A 19,817-nucleotide genomic window follows, 5' to 3' on the forward strand; every position below is an offset into this window, starting at 1 on the left:
GCTTGCGACATGCTTCTATGGGTATCCCGGATTCCAGGCCGCCCCGAGCACGAGGCTATCGCGAGATTCCAGGCTGGTGCTTTGACCAGGTGCTCTTAGTCTTGGTTCCGGCCAGGGGTGAAGGTAGAAGTTGGTGCTGCCCGGATCACAATTCTAAACCCTCGGAAGGACAGGAGTGCCCTTGAACAGTGACTGCCCCGTATAAGGTTTCTGGGCGACACCCCAGAACCTATCGGGCAAAGTAACTGGAGGAGATTGTCATTGTGAGGCCTTTGCCGGATTCTAGCTGACCAAGGTACTGATCCAGTAGGCCGTAGGGTCGCACAGGTACATAATGCTGGCCATACACAGTCATAGAAATACACTGAAAGTATCATTCCCGATACTCAACACAATAGGATTCTAGCTAGCCTAAGGATCAACAGCACACGTGCCTTTTGCTAACCGTTCTGCTTTCCATTGTCGGGCTCGTGTGTCCTGGGTCGTTCGGCTCCCGACGTGGATATTGACTGACCTCGCCTGCAGCCAGAAAAGGACCGACTTGGGGCCCCCGGGCGTGGAACGCAGCCTCTCGACACCTTTCCATGGCTCGTGGTGATCCGGGGGAAGCCTACGCAGTCTAGTGATAACCTAAGATGGGTCTGAGAGCCCCTATACTGTTGGCGACTCCGAACAGTCCTCGTGTGATGCCTGATGCTTGTTTTGCTTCCAACCTTGGGCATTTCCTCGACGATGTTTGAGTTCGTCAAATCTGGTCGCAACCAGCACAGGCATTGTATGTAGGCAGAACTTCCCTGGCTGCTTTGAGGACGATGAGGCTCCGCAGCCGTGGTCCGTGTCGTCCAAAGGACCTTACGATACGCAGGCCCTCTCCGTGGGTGCCGATCTCCCGACGGAAACTTCTGTGTGGTGCCGGGGCGATCTCTTTCTTTCCCAGACTTCCAGACTTCAGGCAATGAAGGTTCTGCGACTGCGGGGAGCAGAGGACCGAAGCCAACTCTAGGTTGGTCCTAGTCTTGCAGATCTGCCTCAGCGGTTCGAAACGATGGTCTCGTCGTCGCTGTACTGCTCCTGGACGTTTCAAATGCCAAGGGGAGGGGGAGGGGGAGGGGGGGAGGGGGGTTCGCACATACTCCCATTGTGCTGTTGTCGTCCCAACATGCGCCTCCATCCAGATACCTAGAAGAAGCCTCTGCGTAGCTGACAGCCCGGAGATGGTTGTCTGGGAGAGCATGAGAGATCTCCCAGCTCTCAGGTGACGTCTTCCAACCGACGACTCCCTCCCTCCCCTCGGCTTTCTCTACTCCTCCCAGGCTGACTTCGAGCTGGGTATCTGCGACCAAATTCTAGCTCTAACAAATAGCTCACTGTTGGAACGGCATCTGGCCAAAGTCAAAAGCTGATGGCCCTTTACGCTTACAGGCCTTAAGGTTGCTGCGCCGTGGCCGCGGAATACACTGAACTGCATAAGCTTCGCCTGGAACCCAGACCCGCGGAGACCCCATCGTTGTGCGGAACGCTTGTTCTATCAGTCCACCTCTTCTCCTCCACTCGTTCTCGTGAACAGAACAGAAGGCCATGGGTCGCGGGTTCAGACCATGCCGGCTACGCCGCACGCAGGGCCTTCCCCGGTCCAGGAGAAAGCGTGCGAAGCGAAAGGCAAGGCGGGCAGACCGGTTCCGGGGGGGTAAAACGAGCATAGGACAAAACGAACGGGTAGTGCTGTGGGCGAAAGAAACCGTGCCGATATTTCCTTCTTTTTTTTTGGGACCATCTGATCTGGCAGACTTTGCCTCATGCGTGAGCGGTAGAATAGCATGACATCTTTTTGCCGAAGTTCGGCACGCGTGCGGAGAGTCCTGGGCAGGTCATACTGTCAGAGAACCGTATCTCGAAGGGGCTTGGGCTCGCTATGATCAAAGGTGACGGGCAATAAGGGATGGTGGATGGCATATAGCGAGCCGAAGGGCTCGCAAGTCGAGATGAAGGGCCCTAAGTGTGTCACCCCGAGAGACAGAGAGAGAGAGGAATGAAGGCTCTCGTGGAGACCGGCACACGGTGGTAAGCTACGAGGGAGAAGGGGAACTACAGAAAGTCAACAGTTTCTCAGTCGGGAAACGTCTACGGCTTCAGGTTTCAACACCTCTCTCGCAGAGCCCCGCTAAAGGTTACTCGTGTTTGACTTTCAGCTGTTACATATGTCTACTAGACTACATAAATCAGCAGAGACAGGGGCCGCAATGTGGCGGTCTCATTCTTGGCATTCTGTCTGGTCGTGCTTCAAGTTCCACGCGGGTGCACAAGGAGGACCAAGCTTGTTGCAAGAGGATGGCTTTCCTTGCATTCCTCGGCACGCTTTGAACTAAGCCTTGAAGCAGCTTGATACCATAGATTTACTGCACACAACCGTTCCAGATCTCCATAAACGGTTTGGCCTAGTTCAGCCGGTATGTAAATATCACGACACGTATAACCCAATACGCAACCCCTTTGGCCTATGCCACATCTCGATCCCTCAATCCGGTACAAGATCCCCGATAACGTAGAGGAAACCCTTAGTCCTATAGATTACGGGAACTAACGACCTGGTTTAATGCCCTGATGAGAATGGGCACGAAACATTATTGCATGATGGCGATTTCTTGGATACTTGGCCTTGGAAACTGCCATGATTCACCCACGTGCTCGTGTAGTATGACCAACTATGTCACTATCGCGCCCACCACGCAATAAACCGATATAGAACTAACAGTATTCACATCAGCAGTCAAACCGGAGCATACGCAATGAAGCAGGGTATAAAATAAGTCGGAGAGTAGAACTTTCGCGTCACTTTGGGGCAGTGTGATACCAGGAGCCAAGGAGATGAGCACAGAGGATCCTCCTCCCGCGGTTCGAAAAATATTTACATGTCTACTGTCAGTGCAGTCTTGCATCCTTGTAGAATGTGTACTAGTTGGTTAGACCAATGAGAACAGATACTGCCCTCGTTCTTAGCATGCATACGAGAGATCTGGAGAAGAAAATAAGAAGAGAAACTGAGAGAGACTTGAAGGAAGAGGATTTTTTATAGGCGATCGAAGAGGGCGCAGAGGGAATAGGCGAGCGAGGTTAATTCCGAGGGCAACTGAGGCCAAATTTGTTGGGGGCCTGGGTGAAGTCCCATATCGAGCATCCGGGAGACCTAACTGGCTGCTTATTTCCGGAAAGTTTCTGAAAATCCATTATCTCGAGTGGTCGACAAGCTATGCGTGTAAGTCGATAATGGCGATATGCGGCTCAGCTTCTGGAAGTTGCTCTGGACTTAGTAGATGCATTCATCACACATTTCGTTTTCTCTAAATCAGCAACAAACTATCAGATGCCAGGAAACACTCAGTATTAGCTATAGGATTCATGACATGATGCACGAGACGAGGCAGAAAAGGCAAGAAAATGAGCTTGGAAAAACAACAAAAAACATACAACGCCGGTTCCACCTCGTTGTCTATAGCACATAGCGCTGAGATACGTGCAGGCCCCGCCACTGACCTTGAGTCTCTGCACTTCTCTTGCTCCTACAAAAAAAAAGACAAATAGGGTTTTACTTTTCAATTTCTCATATCCTCTCCACCTTTCGACCCCTTTAACACTCTCCCCTTTCCCCCTTCTCATGATGTTACCTACGCTAGCCTTCCTCAATAACAGTAGTAATAACAATAGAGGCCCTAGAGAGGAGAAGAATGCTTTAATTGCCTATAATAAGCACAAAACTATATCTTTCTTATATTATAAAAATCTTAGAGAGCTTTCTTTGTGTGCTAGAAATTCTTGATGTTAAGTCCCCTCAAATGCTGCACTCACTTAATGCACAGCTCTAGAGTGAATATGCAACTGAAGCGGCTAACAAAGGGAAAGGGCAGTTAGTGACATCCTTCTAGTCTTGAGCCTCAGGCAGGGGCAGCACAGTCAACTTGAACCGCACCAAGCATGCGACGGGCTGCAAGAGGTGGGTGGGTCGCATAGAACTCGAACCAATCGGTAAGGTTTCGACGCACCTAATTTCCAGGCGCGCGCAGCCGCCAAGGTTGCGATCAGGCGGTTAAGTTGATTTTAAAGTTAAAACACATTCAGTCTCTGCGTGGGCCCCACCACCTCGGCAGAAAACTCTCCCCACTGCAAACGGCCCACCTTCCCATATAGCTCCCCCAGTCAATAGGAGATAACCTCTAACAAGCAAACTTCTGTCAACACCACTTCTACTTCGACACAACACATATACATCCAGTAAAGCTTGCTACGCCGTCCCAATCTCAGTATGCTGCCTGGTACAGACCATCAACTTCTCAGAACGCTGGAGGGCTTTGAAACTTCCAAGATTACTATTGTAGAATGGGAAAATCCTCTCCTTAGACGGTTGGGCTATCCGCTCTCGTCCAAACCGGTAAGTTGCCAGGACCCTGACCCGGTCATAGCCTCTCACTGACTTCGGATTCGGGACTTGATATTCTTGGTCCCAGACGATCAACTTGAAGAAGCCAACAATATTGCCACAGTTAGCGGCTTGAAGCTCGCTAAAAACGACGACCTTCCGTTATCGTACCTCTCCGAGTTCGCGAAGCAAGGCTTTCGCTATGTCTATGGCAAGCCAATGTCCAAATTCATTCTCGTGCCTCTTTCCTGGACGGGCATTGAAAAAGACGAGCTAACCATCATCGCAACATCCGAAAGGTTGCTTCCCTGCACTATCTGGACAGTGCCTTTGCCTGCTCTTTGCGCCGCCTACCTGCGTATCATCGTTCGAGAGAGCAAAGGGAGCAGAGTTCGAGTCATGGCAATCGCAGATCTTGCGGGCGTTATTGCTTACAGCATGTTTGACATGAGCTACCCGGGGGACTACATGGAAACTCCAGAAGATCGTGTGAACGACGAGGCTGTTGGTTCCCGAGAGGACGATGAGGATGCTGCAGCATTGGCGGAGAAGGAGGCTTTGGAGATGAAGGATGCTCTCAACAATATTAGAGGTTGGCATTTTAGGAAGAACGAAGACTGGAATAGAGAAACGTTGATTCGGTTGGTTTCTGGCAAGCTACGATATGAAGATTTACCCAGTAATAAGACATGAGGCAGCACAATGGAAATAACCAGTTGGCCACATCTGAATATGAAAGTCAATTTCAGGAAGTGATTGAAGGTACTTGCATTATTCTAGATGCCGGAACAAAAAACTTATCTTATGGTCGAGGAAATCAAGGTAGGTGCCCTGAAACCTCTTCGTCCCTTCCCTCTACCCGCCCCTCCCCTCTACCTGCCCCTCCCCTCCCCCTCGCTTTTGCCCGGTCTGGATATTTCCCCCCCTTGACAACCCAACACTTGAATATCCCAAGCCATTTCGAGCAGCACATCAAGGTGAGATCTGGTTCTAGCTTTTTTAATATTTGTAAGATTTATTGATCATGTACTAACCTTTAGTTCTGCTGAAAGGAAGAATCATCAAAACGTAATCGTGATGACGCAATCCGGCGACACGTTGAAGCAAGCCGCTGCCTGCCTCTCCAGGATTCTCGGGGAGAACGGAATTGAGCATGCTTTCATTGGAGGATTTGCGTTGCGCATGCTTGGCCATGACCGCGATACTGAGGACATTGATGTCGAGATAGGCGTCACTGATCCACAGGAGATGCGCAGTCTCGTTACCCGAGTCTTATGCGATGCGGACTCGCGCTTCGTTACTTCTAACTTGAAGCTTTTCTTCGTCCCAGATGGAAATTGGGAATTGCGCCTTCCGGTCGAGACTCTAGCGCTCGGTGCTCTCAACCTCCCCCGACAGCTTCCTGTCATACGCCCTGGCGACGGTGAGTTTGATTATCCCCGTCCAACAAAATGACCTCTAACGTTTACAGGGTCTGTCCCAGTTCTACTTCCCGGTGTGTTGATCCTGACGAAGATCAAACGCGCCACCCAGTACATTGGCAGTACTCGCCCGCGGTCCATTGCCAAGCTGGGTTTTGATGTTCGCGACATCATCCATCTTCTTCATTGGCTGAGCGACCACGAGCAAAAGATTGACTTCGCCGCCTACGACACCGCCTATCCCGACAGACTTTACAAAGCCGTTCGCCAAATACGCGAACATTGGGTTGAGACAAACCAGCATGGAAATATTGCATTGCTTGACCGCGTCCTGGAGGATGGTGACAAGACTGTCATCATGGATTAAGCAGCGATCTCCTCATATCGCGATGGAACGGCCCTAAGCTGTTTTGCTTTTCTGCGACAGTAAGCGATCGGCATTCTGTGGCAGCGTTTAGGACCCGAAGGCTCCATGTTTAAAGCAAAGGTTATCATAGCACTGTATAAAGAATTATAGGTCTGTTCTGTTTTCCACACAGATTTGTCAGCAGAACACTGTCTCCCATAATAAGGCTGCCCTCACTGGCTTATCTATGGGAGAGCGGACGGGATCCCGAGTTCTCCAGTGGGTATGGTCGTATGTGATGGATTTCGGCGGTGACATGATATATGTAGGAATCAACATGCTTCCTCAGACCAGTGAATGGGATCAAATCACCCAGTCGGCTAGAATTATTAAACTCGAACAAATTTGGAAGCCCTTCACTCTGTGACGGGCTCTAAAAACGTGTTTCTCTATATTTCTGATTTGAAAGAGGCCAAACCACTCCTTTCGCAAAACTGCCTTGCCCAGCTGGAATACGGAATGACGTTGAACGTTGATGGTGGGGCCGGTCGAACCGCCCAGTCCCTCTAGCTCCGGCAAAACAACACCGTATGGCCGCTTCAAGGCCCCCCCCCACCGCACGGCCTCAAGAACACGCTGTAGGATGCGCTAGACCACCGACGCGTGACGCCATACACTACCTACCCACCCACCTACCTACCTAAGGTAGGTACGAATGGAGGAAAAAAGCAGTCCCAATCAATCACCGCGTCGTCGCTTAACCCAGGCATGCCACTTTAAGTGCTTTGCCCGCAATCCCACTTCCCATGCACCTTGTTCACGTCTGACTGGTATCGCGAGAGTGACAAACGACCCGTACGTCCTCGACGGTCTCTCTTAGCTTTATACTTTCCTACATTGGCATTTTGGAATCATTTCAAGTCTCCCTTTCCTCTCCATCTCCCATGAATCCATGTCTTCCACCAAACTGTTCCCGCACTCAGACGCGTCGCGTCAAAGATCGGGAATCCTCACGCCCAGCTCTGATGGCTCTCTAAACTCCAAACATGCAGCCCTGCCGCCGCCCGTCGACACGGCGCAGAGACGGCGCAGCGGTTCCCACGCAATGGGAGACCTGTTGAAGGCTGCCATTATCGTCAAGGTGTGTCGCCGTATCCAACATGATGTCGCGTCGTACCCGACGACTGACCCGTTGCGCAGGCGCATCCTCCCAGCATCCTTGCGAAACCATGCACACTGCAGCCTCTCATGCTGCTCCCTCGCGAATACCTCTCGCTCTCATGCCTCGACCTCGGCGCTCCACAGGGCGATTTCCCCTCCAGCCGCTTCTATGAATCCCACATCAAGATTCTCGACCTCGAAGACCGCGTCGCCGAGAAGCCGAGCGTGCTCCTCGCGCGCAACGACGCCTCCAAGTCAGTCTACGCGCTCGAACGCGCCGCCGTCTCAGGGCACAACCTGTACACAGTCTGCAAGCTGGGCTCGTGGGTGGATTTGCTGGCCTTATCTGACCAGGCCACGGTGACGGGGAAGCATGTCGTGCGTATGTGGATGGCGGAGGAGGCGAAGGAATTTCAGCAGGGGCAGGAGCTGCCGCTGACGACGCCTGGTCTGCACAAGGGACACAAGGAGAAGAGGCTGGCGATTGAGGCGCTGCAGCAGTCGATCGTGAGGAAGAGGGGGCGCTCGCAGTCAGTCTCGACGTTTGACGACATGAGGGCAGAGAAGCGAACAAGGTCTGACGAAGACGTTTCGCGCCCACAGACGCCCAGCGGATCGAACCAGGCGGTCGAAGCGAAGCCCGAGCTGACGGAGTGGATCGAGACACATCTGGACGCTGTTGAACCGACACCACAGCCGGTTCCCGAACCCAATGCTCAGCAGACTGCTGGCGATATCATGGAAAACATCAGGATGCAATATACGGAGGCGCTTTACAAGTCAATGGTAGGTCGGCTCCGCCGTATCGAGGGAACTGGACTGACTCCGCCACATAGGGATCTCTGGCGTATTTTGCAAAAGGGCCGCTATCTCGAGCCCGCGCCGCCTTCCATCTTGACTGCGACGGCACCATGAATATGAATGACCTCATAGACTTCCTGAAGAGTCTTGTTATGACCACAGTCCAGATTGATAAGAAGTACCGCGAAACGATACCTGACATAATCTCGAAAATGAAGACGCACATCGACAACTCCGATGAGGGTAGCAAATCCAAGAAGAAGAAATCCAAGAAGATGAAGCTGGGTAAGGACGGCATGTACCCCGAGGAAGACGAACATGTGCGCAAGTGGTGGAGCTTGAATCAGCCCGAGTTTGGCGATGAAGACAAGCCCATCACGCCGGCACAGATCAAGTCGCACGTGTCTCTGCTGAGGACTCGCGAGACGCAGCTGCAGATGATTCTTATCCTGGAGATTCTGGCGCTGGAGCCTTTGCGGACGGTCGACGGGGCCGGGGAGAGCCAGTTGCCTGGTCTCCCTGGTGAGCCGGAGGCTGAGAAAGCTGCCGAGACTCAACCGAAGAAGCGGAGCAAGCACAACTTTCCCGTGCTGGCGGACGTACACGCCGATCGACTGTGTATCTGGCAGTCAACGGCTTCCGACGAATTGAGGATGTTGGAGGATTCTCAGGTTACTGCGCCATCGGGCGGGGAGCAGGCGCTGAAGGCCTCCCCAGACCCTCTCAAGGACTTTTGCACCGATATTGTTATGCCATTGTAAGTCTGACTTGCCATGTTAGCCGCTATCCTTCTGACAACGTCAAGCTTTGCCGCTCGGCTGCCTGAGATATGTGACTCGATCAGCCGTAAACTCGGCGGACCAGTCATCATTGCTCCGCCCCAGCCCAAGACGAATTTGTCGCTGTCATCCAGCAAATCTGACGCACGGCCTGGTGCTGCAGCGAAGCGCCCCCCTAAGCCGGCAACGAAGAACATCGAGAAGGCGTTGTTCAGGGAGCAATCACGGCGCAGTGTCTCTAGAGGCCCTAGCAACGCAATTGCTCTGTTAAGATCGGCGACCTCAGCCAACATCCCCGGCTTCAAGCGGGAGACCAGCGATCTCAGCCGGAAGTCATCCGTAGACAGACAAGGCTCACTTTCAAGGAGCAGCAGCCTGTCGGCTTTGGACGACGTCAAGGCGCAGAAGAAGGCCCTTGTTGAGGCCGAGTTGAAGGACGCTATCACGGCCATCCGCAAACCAAACCGCGATTTGGCGGGCAAGACTGTTGTTGAGGCCGCGGAGAAGCGGGCTTCTGGCGGTCTTTCCTCGATTAAGAGTATGCTTTGCCCTGTGCATACATGACGAACGACATGTTGCTAACAGATGGCCTCAGAATCCAAGAAACCGACTCGACACCCCCTCTTTGACTCGGTGCAGGTGAAGGTCACGCCAGCCAACCACCGGTTCCGGGATGCGTTGGCTGCAGAGTCGAAGGGTTCTAGTAGCATGGCCATTCCAATGTCGAGTTTACCGCCGTCTAGCGCATCGAGGGTTCCCTCTACCGGGCCCCGGAGGGGCCACATTGACATCCTTGGCAGCACGCCATCGTCTGCCATCCAAGCTACTCCTGTGAGGCGCGGGGGGTCATTCTTGGGTCCTTCGCCAACCGACGAGCCCGCCATACCACCCTCGTCGCCCCTGATGGCGAGGAAGCCCGCACGGGCGCAACACCTAAGTGTATCCGGTAACACGATCAGGTCACGGCCTCAACCCGTCCGGTCGCAGTCATCAGATGTGGACCTGCCGGTGACGCCCTGCAAGCAGCGGGCTGTGGAGGTGTTAGGAGACGAGGTAGCGGCCACGCCGACAAGCAAGCCAGCTTCGGCAGCGGCGCCACCGTCTCCACCACAGGAGCAAGCAGAGTCGATTTACGCACGACTGGGATGGGATGACGACTTTGACGACTTTTAATGATCCTGCATTTGCATTGTTACGGCGTGAATGGGTCTTCTTTTTTGTTCTTTTTTCTAAAGTAACTTTATACAAATACCCAAGGTGGTTTGGACTTTGGACTGTTTGGGGTCCATGGAGAATGGGAACGGCGACATACAACTATTGATGAAACATGTCATAGCATCGCTTGGAGCAGAGGTTTTGCACCTGGGGTAGCATAGTTCATGAAAGACCCGTTTCCAGGTATACACTGTGTTTTCAAAGTGCAGGCCTTCCTGCGCGCCAATAGACTCTCGTCGCTCTTCATTCCGGCTTTTGCTCCTCGGGTCTCTTTTCTACAAACATGACGGGCAGGTCCTTGACGTCTACGTGCTCCTGCGAGCCCAGGTCGATAACCCTTACGGCTTCGATGCTGACGAGGCCCTCCTTCAGGGGTAGGAACTGGAGGTCTACAACGTGGCAAGCCCCGGGCGCAAGCGGCCCGACCCTCGTGTCGGCCGTCAGGCAGACGACCTCGGTCGCATCCACGGCCGAGTTGTGCTGCATGGCGTGCAGGACGTTCTCGTCCAGCACGGCGTCGGCAAGCTCCCTGGCATCGGCGGCCGTCTTGCCCTTGCCGCTCGTCGAGGGCGGCCGCATGAGGCGGACCTCGTTGCGCCTACGCTTCGAGAGTGCCACGAGGGCGAGCTTGCGCGGCGCAACGCCCGGGTTGTTGGCCTTCTCCGCGCTGCGGTTCACGACGTAGACGGTCCAGGAGAAGACCTCACCCGCATAGACGGGCTCCGTCGGACCGCAGAATGTCATGGTAATGCCAAGTTCGGGCAGCGGGGCTTCGACGGTGCGGGTGGCGGCCTCGAGCGCGGGGAGAGAGTCCGGTCGGGAGACGGCGGGTGCAACGAGCGACTGGGCCGCCTCCATGCCGCTGATGGAGAGCTGCGAGGGACGGTGAGAGCGCTGAATGGGCTGCATCGGCTGCATGGCGGCGTTAAAGCCCGGGTTTACGGGGAGAGTGAAGTCGAGGGTGGTGGCCCAGGTCATGCTGAGGCGCGGGGTGCAGATGCCCGGGTTCCTCTGGATGACGGCCTCAACGTGGATGTCGAGGTCGCGGCTGGGGTTTTTGGAAGGAAGATCGAGCTGCTGCGGGGAGAGGCGGAAGAGGAATGTGACGTGGTCGTGCGATACACAGGTCATGGGGAGGGCGAGACCCGCGGGTCCGCTGAGGTCTTCGACGACGCCGCCGTCGGCGATGGAGAGGGTAATGCTGGTCAGGTCAATGGGGCACTCGAAGTAGGGGGTGAAGTCGATTTCGAGCAGGGCGATTAGGGCCGGGCTCGTAGGCATGGTGTTTGGGCGAGAGAAGCGGACGCGCGTGTGCACGGCAGGGTAGATGCGGACTCGGAGCTGGGAAAGGGCACGGAGAGGCCGGGTGGTATCCTTTGATTGGGTCATGGGGGCGACGCGAGACACACGGAGGGCCGAGAGGCGCGGGACGACGCCGCCGAGTGCCGGGTCGTTCGTGAAGGGCTCTAGGAGGTTCAAACCCGAGGGCACGCCGGATTGGAGGTAGCCCGCGCCGCTGCCGCCGCCAATGGGAAAGTTGGGGGAGAGAGGAGTGGCAGAGCCCGGGGTCCCGGCGGATGCGGGCCTAATCCCGGCGGTGGCCGTGAAGATAGCAAAGGGACCTTGAAGACGGATGCGCGGCCGGGCGAGGAAGACAGGGAGCTTCCATACGGCGTACATGTGGGGCTCTCTCCTGTGGCCGTTGCGCTTGCCAGCGTACTCGTCCTTTTCGGCGGAGGGGTCTTCATCGTCCTCGACTTCGGGTTGATCCACAACGATGAAGGGGTCCGATGTGTCATTGACGGTTCCCTGGAAGATGATGTCCATTGAGGGCTTCTCACGGTCTGAGGCATGGCTGTTGACGATCTGGGTCTCTAGTTGAATTACCAGCCTGCTGAAGTGGGAACGCAGCGTCTTTTCGTCAACGAGAGGCACTCTCAGAACTAGGAGCATGTCGATGGTCTCATCTGAGGCATCGTTAGTGTTGGGAGTCTCTCATTGTTCTAGGACGGAACCAGGTACCGAAAAAGAGTGTATCCCTCCGCTTGATGGATTCAAACAGTGCTTTGGTGTCGTCGACACCCTTGAATGCTTCTTCAAGATCGAGATTTGTTGCCTCCGGGATGAAGTATGTGAGGAAAGCATTCTCAATGAAATTTGCCACAGCGGTGGGCTCTCGTATTTGTTCGTTTGTAGCCATATTGGGCTACCTCTTGTTCTGTGTGCTATCGCGGCTCATCTCAGTTGTGAGCAACCAGAGGACAGTTCCACGATGCGCGTCGTCTCCGACGATGAGCCGGATTCAATGCCGGGCAAAGAATGGTCTCAGCGACACCTCATGAATACAAGCCTGGTGTTAAATTCGCAATCGGAAACGTGCACCTGGGATGAAGCGCTTTGCGCTCCTGAGTTGTGCAATGCTGTAAGAGGTGAGAGCTCGGTGAGAGGTCCAACGGTTGGAGTTAGACAGTTTGAGCTGGACTGTTTGCTCAGTGTCTCTGGCACAGTGCGATGGCTGGCTCGACTGGCTTACATCAGCAAGTCTAACATGGCTTGAGAATGGGTCCATCCCAAGCTACCAGTTTGTGTCCCAAGCGCCAAATTGCTCATTCCGACCAGAAATATTCGCAACCTTTTCTCGCGTCCCCCTACGCGACGATCCTCCACGTCAGCTCGTCGCCTGCAACATCTTCCAATCGTCGCCAGCGTCGTCATCAGCGCATGAACGCTGCGGATATAGTTCTCACATCACGAGTCACTGGTCAGCAACTGAGCCACAATGAACGGTGCCGGCAGCCCTTACAGCCAGCCTCCGGCGTGGCAGGAGCATCGCACGCCCGATGGCCGAGCCTACTACTACAATGCAGCTACCAAGGTCACGCAATGGACCAAGCCAGAAGAAATGATGACCCCGGCTGAGGTATGGATTGAGATTGGCCGTACCATGTAGCCGCTGGCTAATTCGAGACGACAGAGAGCCCTCGCCAACCAGCCATGGAAAGAGTACACTGCCGAAGGCGGTCGCAAGTACTGGTACAATACCGAGACAAAAACGAGCTCCTGGGAGATGCCCGATGCCTACAAGAAGGCTTTGGGCGCCACTAGCGGCCCAAGCACGCCTGCGTACGAATCCTGTGCTCCTCCATCTTCATCGTTGACTAACAGCAGCAGGCCTGCGCCGTACGACCGAGGTGCACCTTCTGACAGGTACTCCAATGACCGTTACGATTCTCATCGCGACCATCGCGATACTTTTCACGAGTCGCGCCAGTTGACGTTTGGTAACGACACGACAGCCAAAGCGTTCGTCCCTGCGAGCAACGAGCCTGAGTTTGCCACACAGGAAGAGGCTGAGGCCGCGTTCAACAAGCTGCTCAAGCGCAGCGGCGTACAAGCTGACTGGAACTGGGAGCAGGCGCTGCGAACCATTGCAAAGGACCCCCAGTACAGGGCAATCAAAGACCCGAAGGACCGAAAAGAAGCTTTCGAGAAGTACTGCCATGACATGATCGTCCAAGACAAGGAGCGCGCAAAGGAGAGACTGACAAAGCTGCGTACTGACTTCGAGACCATGCTCAAGCGCCACCCTGAGATCAAGCATTACACGAGGTGGAAGACGGCACGGCCTATGATCGAAGGTGAGACCATCTTCAGGTCTACGGACAACGAAACCGAGCGCCGCCAGCTCTTCGAGGAGTACATCATTGAGCTCAAGAAGGCCCACATGGAGAACCAGGCAGCTATGCGCAAAACCGCTATGGACGGTCTGATTGATCTCCTTCCGAAGCTGAATTTGGAGCCTTATACGCGCTGGTCCGACGCGCAGAGCCTCATTTCATCCACGGCGCCCTTTCAGAATGATGAGAAGTACAAGACCCTGAGCAAGTTTGACATATTGATCGCGTTCCAAAACCACATGAAGGCCTTGGAGCGCGCTTTCAACGACTCTAAACAGGAACAGAAGAACAGAAAGTTCCGCAAGGAGCGCAAGGCTCGTGACGGGTTCATCGCCCTCCTTACTGAGCTCCGGAAAGAGGGCAAGATCAATGCCAGCACAAAGTGGCGTCAGATTTACCCCCTCATCGAAAATGACGACCGGTACAAGGCCATACTCGGCCAGGGCGGTTCGGGTCCGCAAGAGCTCTTCTGGGATCTCGTCGAAGAAGAGGAGAAAGCGATGCGCGGCGCCAGAAACGATGTCTACGATGTCATTGACGTATGTCAACCCCGTTTCCTGTGACTTTGTGTGTGGTTTCACCATGCTAACAGTTTGTAGGACGAGCGATTTGATATCACACCCCAGACTACGTTTGAGGAGTTCTATGGCGTTATGAAGAAAAGTCGACGTACTGCTAACATTGATCGCGACATTCTTCTGGTTCTCTTCGAACGAGTACGTGCCCAAAATCCCATCACAAATCCAACGTCGCTAACGTACGCGTTACAGGCCAAGGAAAAGAGGTCCCTAAAGAGATCGGACGATGAGAGACAGTCTGAGCGTCAACAGCGAAGGGCAGCTGACGACCTCCGGGCGTACTTGAAGCGTATGGATCCCCCCATTACCCTGGATGACACGTACGAGAAGGTCAAGGTTCGCCTGGCGGAGACGCCCGCTTTCCAGGCTGTCACTTCGGAAGATGTTCGCATCGCCACCTTTGATAGATACATGAGAAGACTCCGCGAAAAGGAGGAAGAGGCCGACCGTGACCGTCGACGCAGACGTGGCCGCGACTCTAGCGAACGCGACTTGTACCGCGAAAGACCCAGGTCTAGAGGTGAGCGATCTCATCGTAGCAGTGGCCGTGCTACCAGGCGAAGTCGTAGCCCGGAGCCGGACGCGTATGAGGCGGACAGACGCAAAGCCATTGCCGAGCGCGAGCGTAACCACCGTAAATCAACCATGGCTGAGAGCCTTCTCTCCGTGGACCGGGAACGCCGGCTGTCACCTCCCCCTCGCCGTGAGAGGGAGCGTGAGCGCGACAGAGACCGCGAGCGTGACCGTGACTATGATCGCCACCGCTCTCGTCGCGACGACGACAGTCATTATGACCGCGAACGACGGGACAGGGAGGAGGAGCGGGAGAGGCTCTATCGACGACGCATGGGTTCCTATGACGAGCTTCCCTACGGCGATGAGCGCCCGTCTGGATCGCGACGCCGCCGCGACGAGGACGAAGATGATCGACGGGATTCCAGAGACTCAAAGGTACGACGCACAGCCTAGTCCACCGTGCCTCTTCCGGACCAAGCCGCTGACAACCGACACAGAGAGTGAGGAGAGAAAAAACACCCCGTGAGCGCACCCCCCAACGTGATATATCGCGTCACAAGAACAGGACTCCGCCGCTAGCCACCGCGCCCTCTGCTGTTGCCCCCAAGGACAAGGAAACGACGACGGTCAAGGACGCCCCGAAGGAGAAGGAAAAGGAGAGGGAGAAGGAGAAGGATGACCCCGCTGGTGTCCACTCGGGGTCCGAAGAAGGCGAGATCGAGGAGGACTGATCGTGTTCATCGGCGATGCCTCGGGAACAACTGCACTTGCGGACCACGAAGAGTGACTTTCGAGTACGTATCGGAATCACCAAGCCGTTACTTGAGAGCCTGATGACCGCAGCGCGTTACAGACTACATGGTATCGCTCCCCCGCTTCGCGGCCTTTCTTCCTCGGTGCCCGCATATGCCCTTATGAGGCGAGGCCTTTAGTAGTCCGCTATGCCGGCTGTCTTGGGGATCCAATCCTAGGGCCGGCCAGATTTCGTATGTATCGTTTTTCACTCTCGCTATGTTCTAATGGTTAGTTAGTTACGTATACAGTAGCAAAACGAAGAAAACAAAAGTTACTTTGCTTCAACGACGGTCTTGTGTATTTTCGTTTCTTGGCATGAGACGTGTGTATGTGTCTCTTGAAGTGTATCTACGAGTCTTGCTCCAGAACAATGTGCAACAAAGACTGACGGCAGTCATCCTGCTTAATCCATCGCCCCTCAATCTACGGATTAGTCAAGCTCCCATATGAATAGGTGAGACCAATGAAAACCAATGGCCCGTCGCGAATTATCAGTTCCCCTCCCATCGGACTTGTGGTAGAGGGGCACCATATCCATAAGAAACCTTGCATCTCCGTAGGACCAGGCAACAGGGGATAGACTGCCGTCGCCGTTGTTATCCGCCGGCGTCGTCATCCTTGGACGTGTCATCCTCCTCTAAACCGGAACCATGATCCTGACAGCCGGAAGCGCGTGTCCCCAGCAGCCGCTTATGCCCCTTTTGAACGCCCTGAACGCCTGAGTTGAATGCATCATGACAAGGGAAAACATCCTTAAGGATGCCCTCTTCAACTCGTCTTGTCGTCGTCGTTGTCCAGGAAGAACTTTCGCGAGTTAGTGAGGTGACCATGGCTGACGGTAGTTGCTTGTGACTTACGAAATTGCCGCTGGCTTTCTGCTCCTGATCCAACTGAGAGTTGGCCTTGTTGATACGAGGGCGGTAGTTGGTAGGGTCACGACGGAAAGAGACGTCGAGGTTCTTGAGGAATGTGTTGCAGCCGGTCAGAAGGGACTCAGGCTTGTTAGCGTGGGCGTCAATGCCGGGCTGGCCATCGAAGACAATGACACGGTCGGCGAGATAGGTGGCCATGATGAAGTCGTGCTCGACGATGAAAGCAGTCTTCTTGGCGTGCATGATGAAGCGCTTGATGACGCGGGAGGCGATGATACGCTGCTCGGAGTCGAGGTAGGCCGAGGGCTCGTCGATGAGGTAGATGTCGGCGGGCAAACCGAGAGCTAGGACGATGGCGACACGCTGCAATTCACCACCAGACAGATTCTTGACTTCCTGGTCGATGAAGTCGTCGAGCTTCAGGGGCTTTACGACATCGGTCTGGAACTGGGGCGACAGGAAGGATGCCCTGATCTTCTTGAAGAAGAGCTGGCGGACCGTGCCCTCAAACTTGGGGGTAATAGTCTGGGGTTTCATGCTGATCTTCATCTCAGGGACGGCAGACTTGGTGTCAGGCTTCAGTGCACCGGCAAGGAGACGGCAGAAAGTGGTCTTTCCGGTTCCGTTCTCACCCATCATGACGATAATCTCGGAGTCGGTAAAGTCGCCAGCATCGATGCTCAACTTGAAGTTACCCAGGGTCTTCTGCATCTTGGGGTACTTGAAGGCACGAGACTTGTCGTTCATGAATTCGTCGGCACCCTCGGAGAGCTTGAAGGTGAGGGACTCGTCGCGGAAACGCAGGTTTTCGGTGGGGATGTGACCGTCGAGGAAGATATTGATACCTTCACGGACAGACTGGGGCAGTGTGACGACACCGTAGACGGCCGGCTTGCCGTACAGAACGCAAATGAAGTCGGAGAGGTAATCGAGGACGGACAAGTCGTGCTCGACAACGATGATGTAGTCGTCATCGCGGAGAAGAGAGCGGATGATACGGGCAGCTGCGAGTCTCTGCTTGACATCGAGGTAGGAAGACGGCTCGTCGAACATGTACACATCGGCCTGGCGGACACAGACTGTACCAATAGCGAAACGCTGCAACTCTCCACCGGACAAGAGGTTGATCTCGCGGTCCATGATATGGTTGAGCTCCAGGGTGTCACAGACCTCCTTCTTGTTGCCGAGGGTGCTCACAGCATCAATCAAGTGCTGGACGCTCTTCTGAGGGCCCTTGACAGCCCGAGGGATCTGGTCGACATACTGGGGCTTGACAACGGCCTTGAGGTCATCCTCTAGGAGCTTGGTGAAGTAATCTTGATGTGGCAAGTTAGTCAACTGGAGATCGAAGGATTATAGAGTCGGGAAGACATACTCTGGAGCTCAGAGCCACGGAAGTGCTTGATGACATCCTCCCAGTCGGGAGGGTTGTCGTAGCGACCCAGGTTAGGCTTGAGCTTGCCGCTGAGAATCTTCAGGGCGGTACTCTTTCCGATACCGTTGGTTCCGACGAGACCTAGCACATTACCGGGACGGGGCATAGGCAGACGGTGAAGCTTGAAGCTGTTGGCAGAGTAACGGTGGGTTACCTGGGTCTCAAGGTTCGTGGGCAGGTTGATGATGGTGATGGCGCTGAAGGGGCACTTCTTGGGACAGATACCACAACCAATGCATAGTGACTCGGAGAGGAAGGCGATGCGGGACTCGGGGCTGACTTCGATGCAGAGCTTTCCGGAGCGAACGACAGGGCATGACTTCTTGCATTCCTGGCGACACTTCTTTGGCTTGCACTTGTCACTGTTGACAATGGCGACACGGGTGAGCTTGTCCGACATGGTGATGATGGTGCCCGGCTGATCGAAGGCGGGGTTAACGACGAGATGGTGGGGCAGAAATTTGTGCGCGCAGATTGGGCACAACAACAAATAAATAAGAGGAGAGACGCGCGCGGTTGAGAAGCAGTTGTCGTGCAGCGGTTGCAGGGCAAGCGGGATCAGGAGAGAAGAAGGTAAAGCAGCAGGGCCGGTACGGTAATTCGGCGAGGATTGGCGAGGATTGTCGAGGCGTCGCGACCTAGCCTTCTGAGGGTGACGGAAGGGGGAAAGAATTTTGGGTTTCCAATTTCTTGCGAGGTGCCAGAGAAGAGAGACACACACAGTTATTGCGCGTCAGCCAATTTGTGTGCGCCGTCACTGGTTGTGAGTGTGTGAATTGGCCAGGTTTGGCGGGGCAACTCCCCTACCCTATCACTTCCCAAGTTTACCCCGCTAGGGAGGGTTGTCAGGTACTTTAGAAGTACTATATCTGCTAGAAAGTCGTCATGGATACCTTATTGGTACTTTCTCACCGCCTGACATCACAGCTCTGATTGAGGCCAAACTGCTGGCCTCACTGCTTGTTTATTGTAGTGTAACCGCTGGAGGTTGGCTCACCTTTTGTGACAGTTCTGTCTCCCCAGCAGTCTTTGCCGGCTTGCTTCCATTTGTGTACTCGTTGAAGAATCGGAACTGAATCCAGTAATGAGGGTTTTTGACATGTCTCAGCTGAACTTGGCCTGTACATCCACTCACTCGAGAAGTCACAGACTTGAGCCTGTGCCTTCCGGTCTGTCAGGGCGACAGTTACCTTTTAGCTTGGAGAATGCCCATTCAACAGGCTAGTGTGACCACTGTTCCAGGAGTAGCTCGCATTCAACTGTATTGACAACGGATATCTATCTCTATTTATATACCTGCCGCCAAGATGGCCCGCTCAAGGTGGACGGACTATTGCCACTCAAATGTCGACTCACCAGCCAACTAGACTAAGTAGCTTTTCAGTCAGGTTAGCGACATTTGGGCTCCAAATGAGTTGGAACATGGGTCGTTCACTTCCAGGTCTTGGATGCTTATTCGTCTCCCGGCTTCCCTATTATTCTAAGTGACTTTAATTCCATTATCGATTGTACCATTCCAACGTCGTGACCAAGCAACAAGAAGGTAATGTTGGGAGAAGTAGTATCACACTCCTTCAGTTAAAAACCAATTGCACACATGGCAAACCCCATTGTAAATCCAAGGTTTGGTTTTAGTCTATTCGCAGTGTTATGATGCGATAGAAGTGGATTGTGATCGCCTGCAAGCATTCTGAGAGGCTAAAGGTTGTTGACCTCAGACCGCTGGGTTAGTTAGGACTACAAGTCAATGTTTAATCCTTCCTGACTGAGATCCTCTTCACTGAATTTTCTCAAAGGTGTGTGACAAAAA

At 54.1% G+C, this 19,817-nt stretch overlaps 6 protein-coding genes across 6 annotated transcripts, besides 1 other annotated feature; 4 read left to right on the top strand and 2 right to left on the bottom strand.

Moving 5' to 3' along the window:
* Nucleotides 1-4,127: 4,127 nt before the first annotated feature.
* LY79DRAFT_539582 (uncharacterized protein) lies at nt 4,128-5,136 on the top strand. Its single transcript, XM_060556828.1, has 2 exons — nt 4,128-4,423; nt 4,478-5,136. The coding sequence occupies exons 1-2, from the start codon at nt 4,298-4,300 to the stop codon at nt 5,102-5,104; spliced, it is 753 nt and encodes a 250-aa protein (XP_060418681.1). The 5' UTR covers nt 4,128-4,297; the 3' UTR covers nt 5,105-5,136.
* Nucleotides 5,137-5,488: 352 nt separating this feature from the next.
* LY79DRAFT_576274 (uncharacterized protein) lies at nt 5,489-6,199 on the top strand (the record flags this gene model as incomplete). The annotated part of the gene is made up of 2 exons (XM_060559781.1): nt 5,489-5,834; nt 5,883-6,199. 2 exons carry the CDS (start codon nt 5,489-5,491, stop codon nt 6,197-6,199), a joined length of 663 nt encoding a protein of 220 aa, XP_060418682.1.
* Nucleotides 6,200-6,425: 226 nt separating this feature from the next.
* Nucleotides 6,426-6,605: a sequence feature (Protein overlapping with rRNA (LY79DRAFT_539588, KAK1597937.1) was converted to a misc_feature.).
* Nucleotides 6,606-6,923: 318 nt separating this feature from the next.
* On the top strand, nt 6,924-10,235 carry LY79DRAFT_322613 (DNA replication regulator SLD3-domain-containing protein). The gene is made up of 5 exons (XM_060552424.1): nt 6,924-7,319; nt 7,379-8,125; nt 8,176-8,897; nt 8,946-9,457; nt 9,515-10,235. Exons 1-5 carry the CDS (start codon nt 7,131-7,133, stop codon nt 10,090-10,092), a joined length of 2,748 nt encoding a protein of 915 aa, XP_060418683.1. The 5' UTR covers nt 6,924-7,130; the 3' UTR covers nt 10,093-10,235.
* A 142-nt stretch (nt 10,236-10,377) lies between these two features.
* Nucleotides 10,378-12,334, bottom strand: LY79DRAFT_506901 (TRAPP trafficking subunit Trs65-domain-containing protein; the record flags this gene model as incomplete). The annotated part of the gene is made up of 2 exons (XM_060553768.1): nt 10,378-12,101; nt 12,157-12,334. The coding sequence occupies 2 exons, from the start codon at nt 12,332-12,334 to the stop codon at nt 10,378-10,380; spliced, it is 1,902 nt and encodes a 633-aa protein (XP_060418684.1).
* A 400-nt stretch (nt 12,335-12,734) lies between these two features.
* On the top strand, nt 12,735-15,983 carry LY79DRAFT_599219 (uncharacterized protein). Its single transcript, XM_060561816.1, has 5 exons — nt 12,735-13,054; nt 13,109-13,257; nt 13,306-14,350; nt 14,411-15,340; nt 15,403-15,983. The coding sequence occupies exons 1-5, from the start codon at nt 12,914-12,916 to the stop codon at nt 15,634-15,636; spliced, it is 2,499 nt and encodes an 832-aa protein (XP_060418685.1). The 5' UTR covers nt 12,735-12,913; the 3' UTR covers nt 15,637-15,983.
* On the bottom strand, nt 15,967-17,892 carry LY79DRAFT_322632 (P-loop containing nucleoside triphosphate hydrolase protein). Its single transcript, XM_060552425.1, has one exon. The coding sequence runs from the start codon at nt 17,710-17,712 to the stop codon at nt 16,297-16,299; it is 1,416 nt and encodes a 471-aa protein (XP_060418686.1). The 5' UTR covers nt 17,713-17,892; the 3' UTR covers nt 15,967-16,296.
* Between the last annotated feature and the right edge of the window lie 1,925 nt (nt 17,893-19,817).

Source organism: Colletotrichum navitas, assembly GCF_030913465.1.
Source record: "Colletotrichum navitas strain CBS 125086 chromosome Unknown LY79scaffold_6, whole genome shotgun sequence".
Taxonomy (NCBI): Eukaryota; Fungi; Ascomycota; class Sordariomycetes; order Glomerellales; family Glomerellaceae; genus Colletotrichum; species Colletotrichum navitas.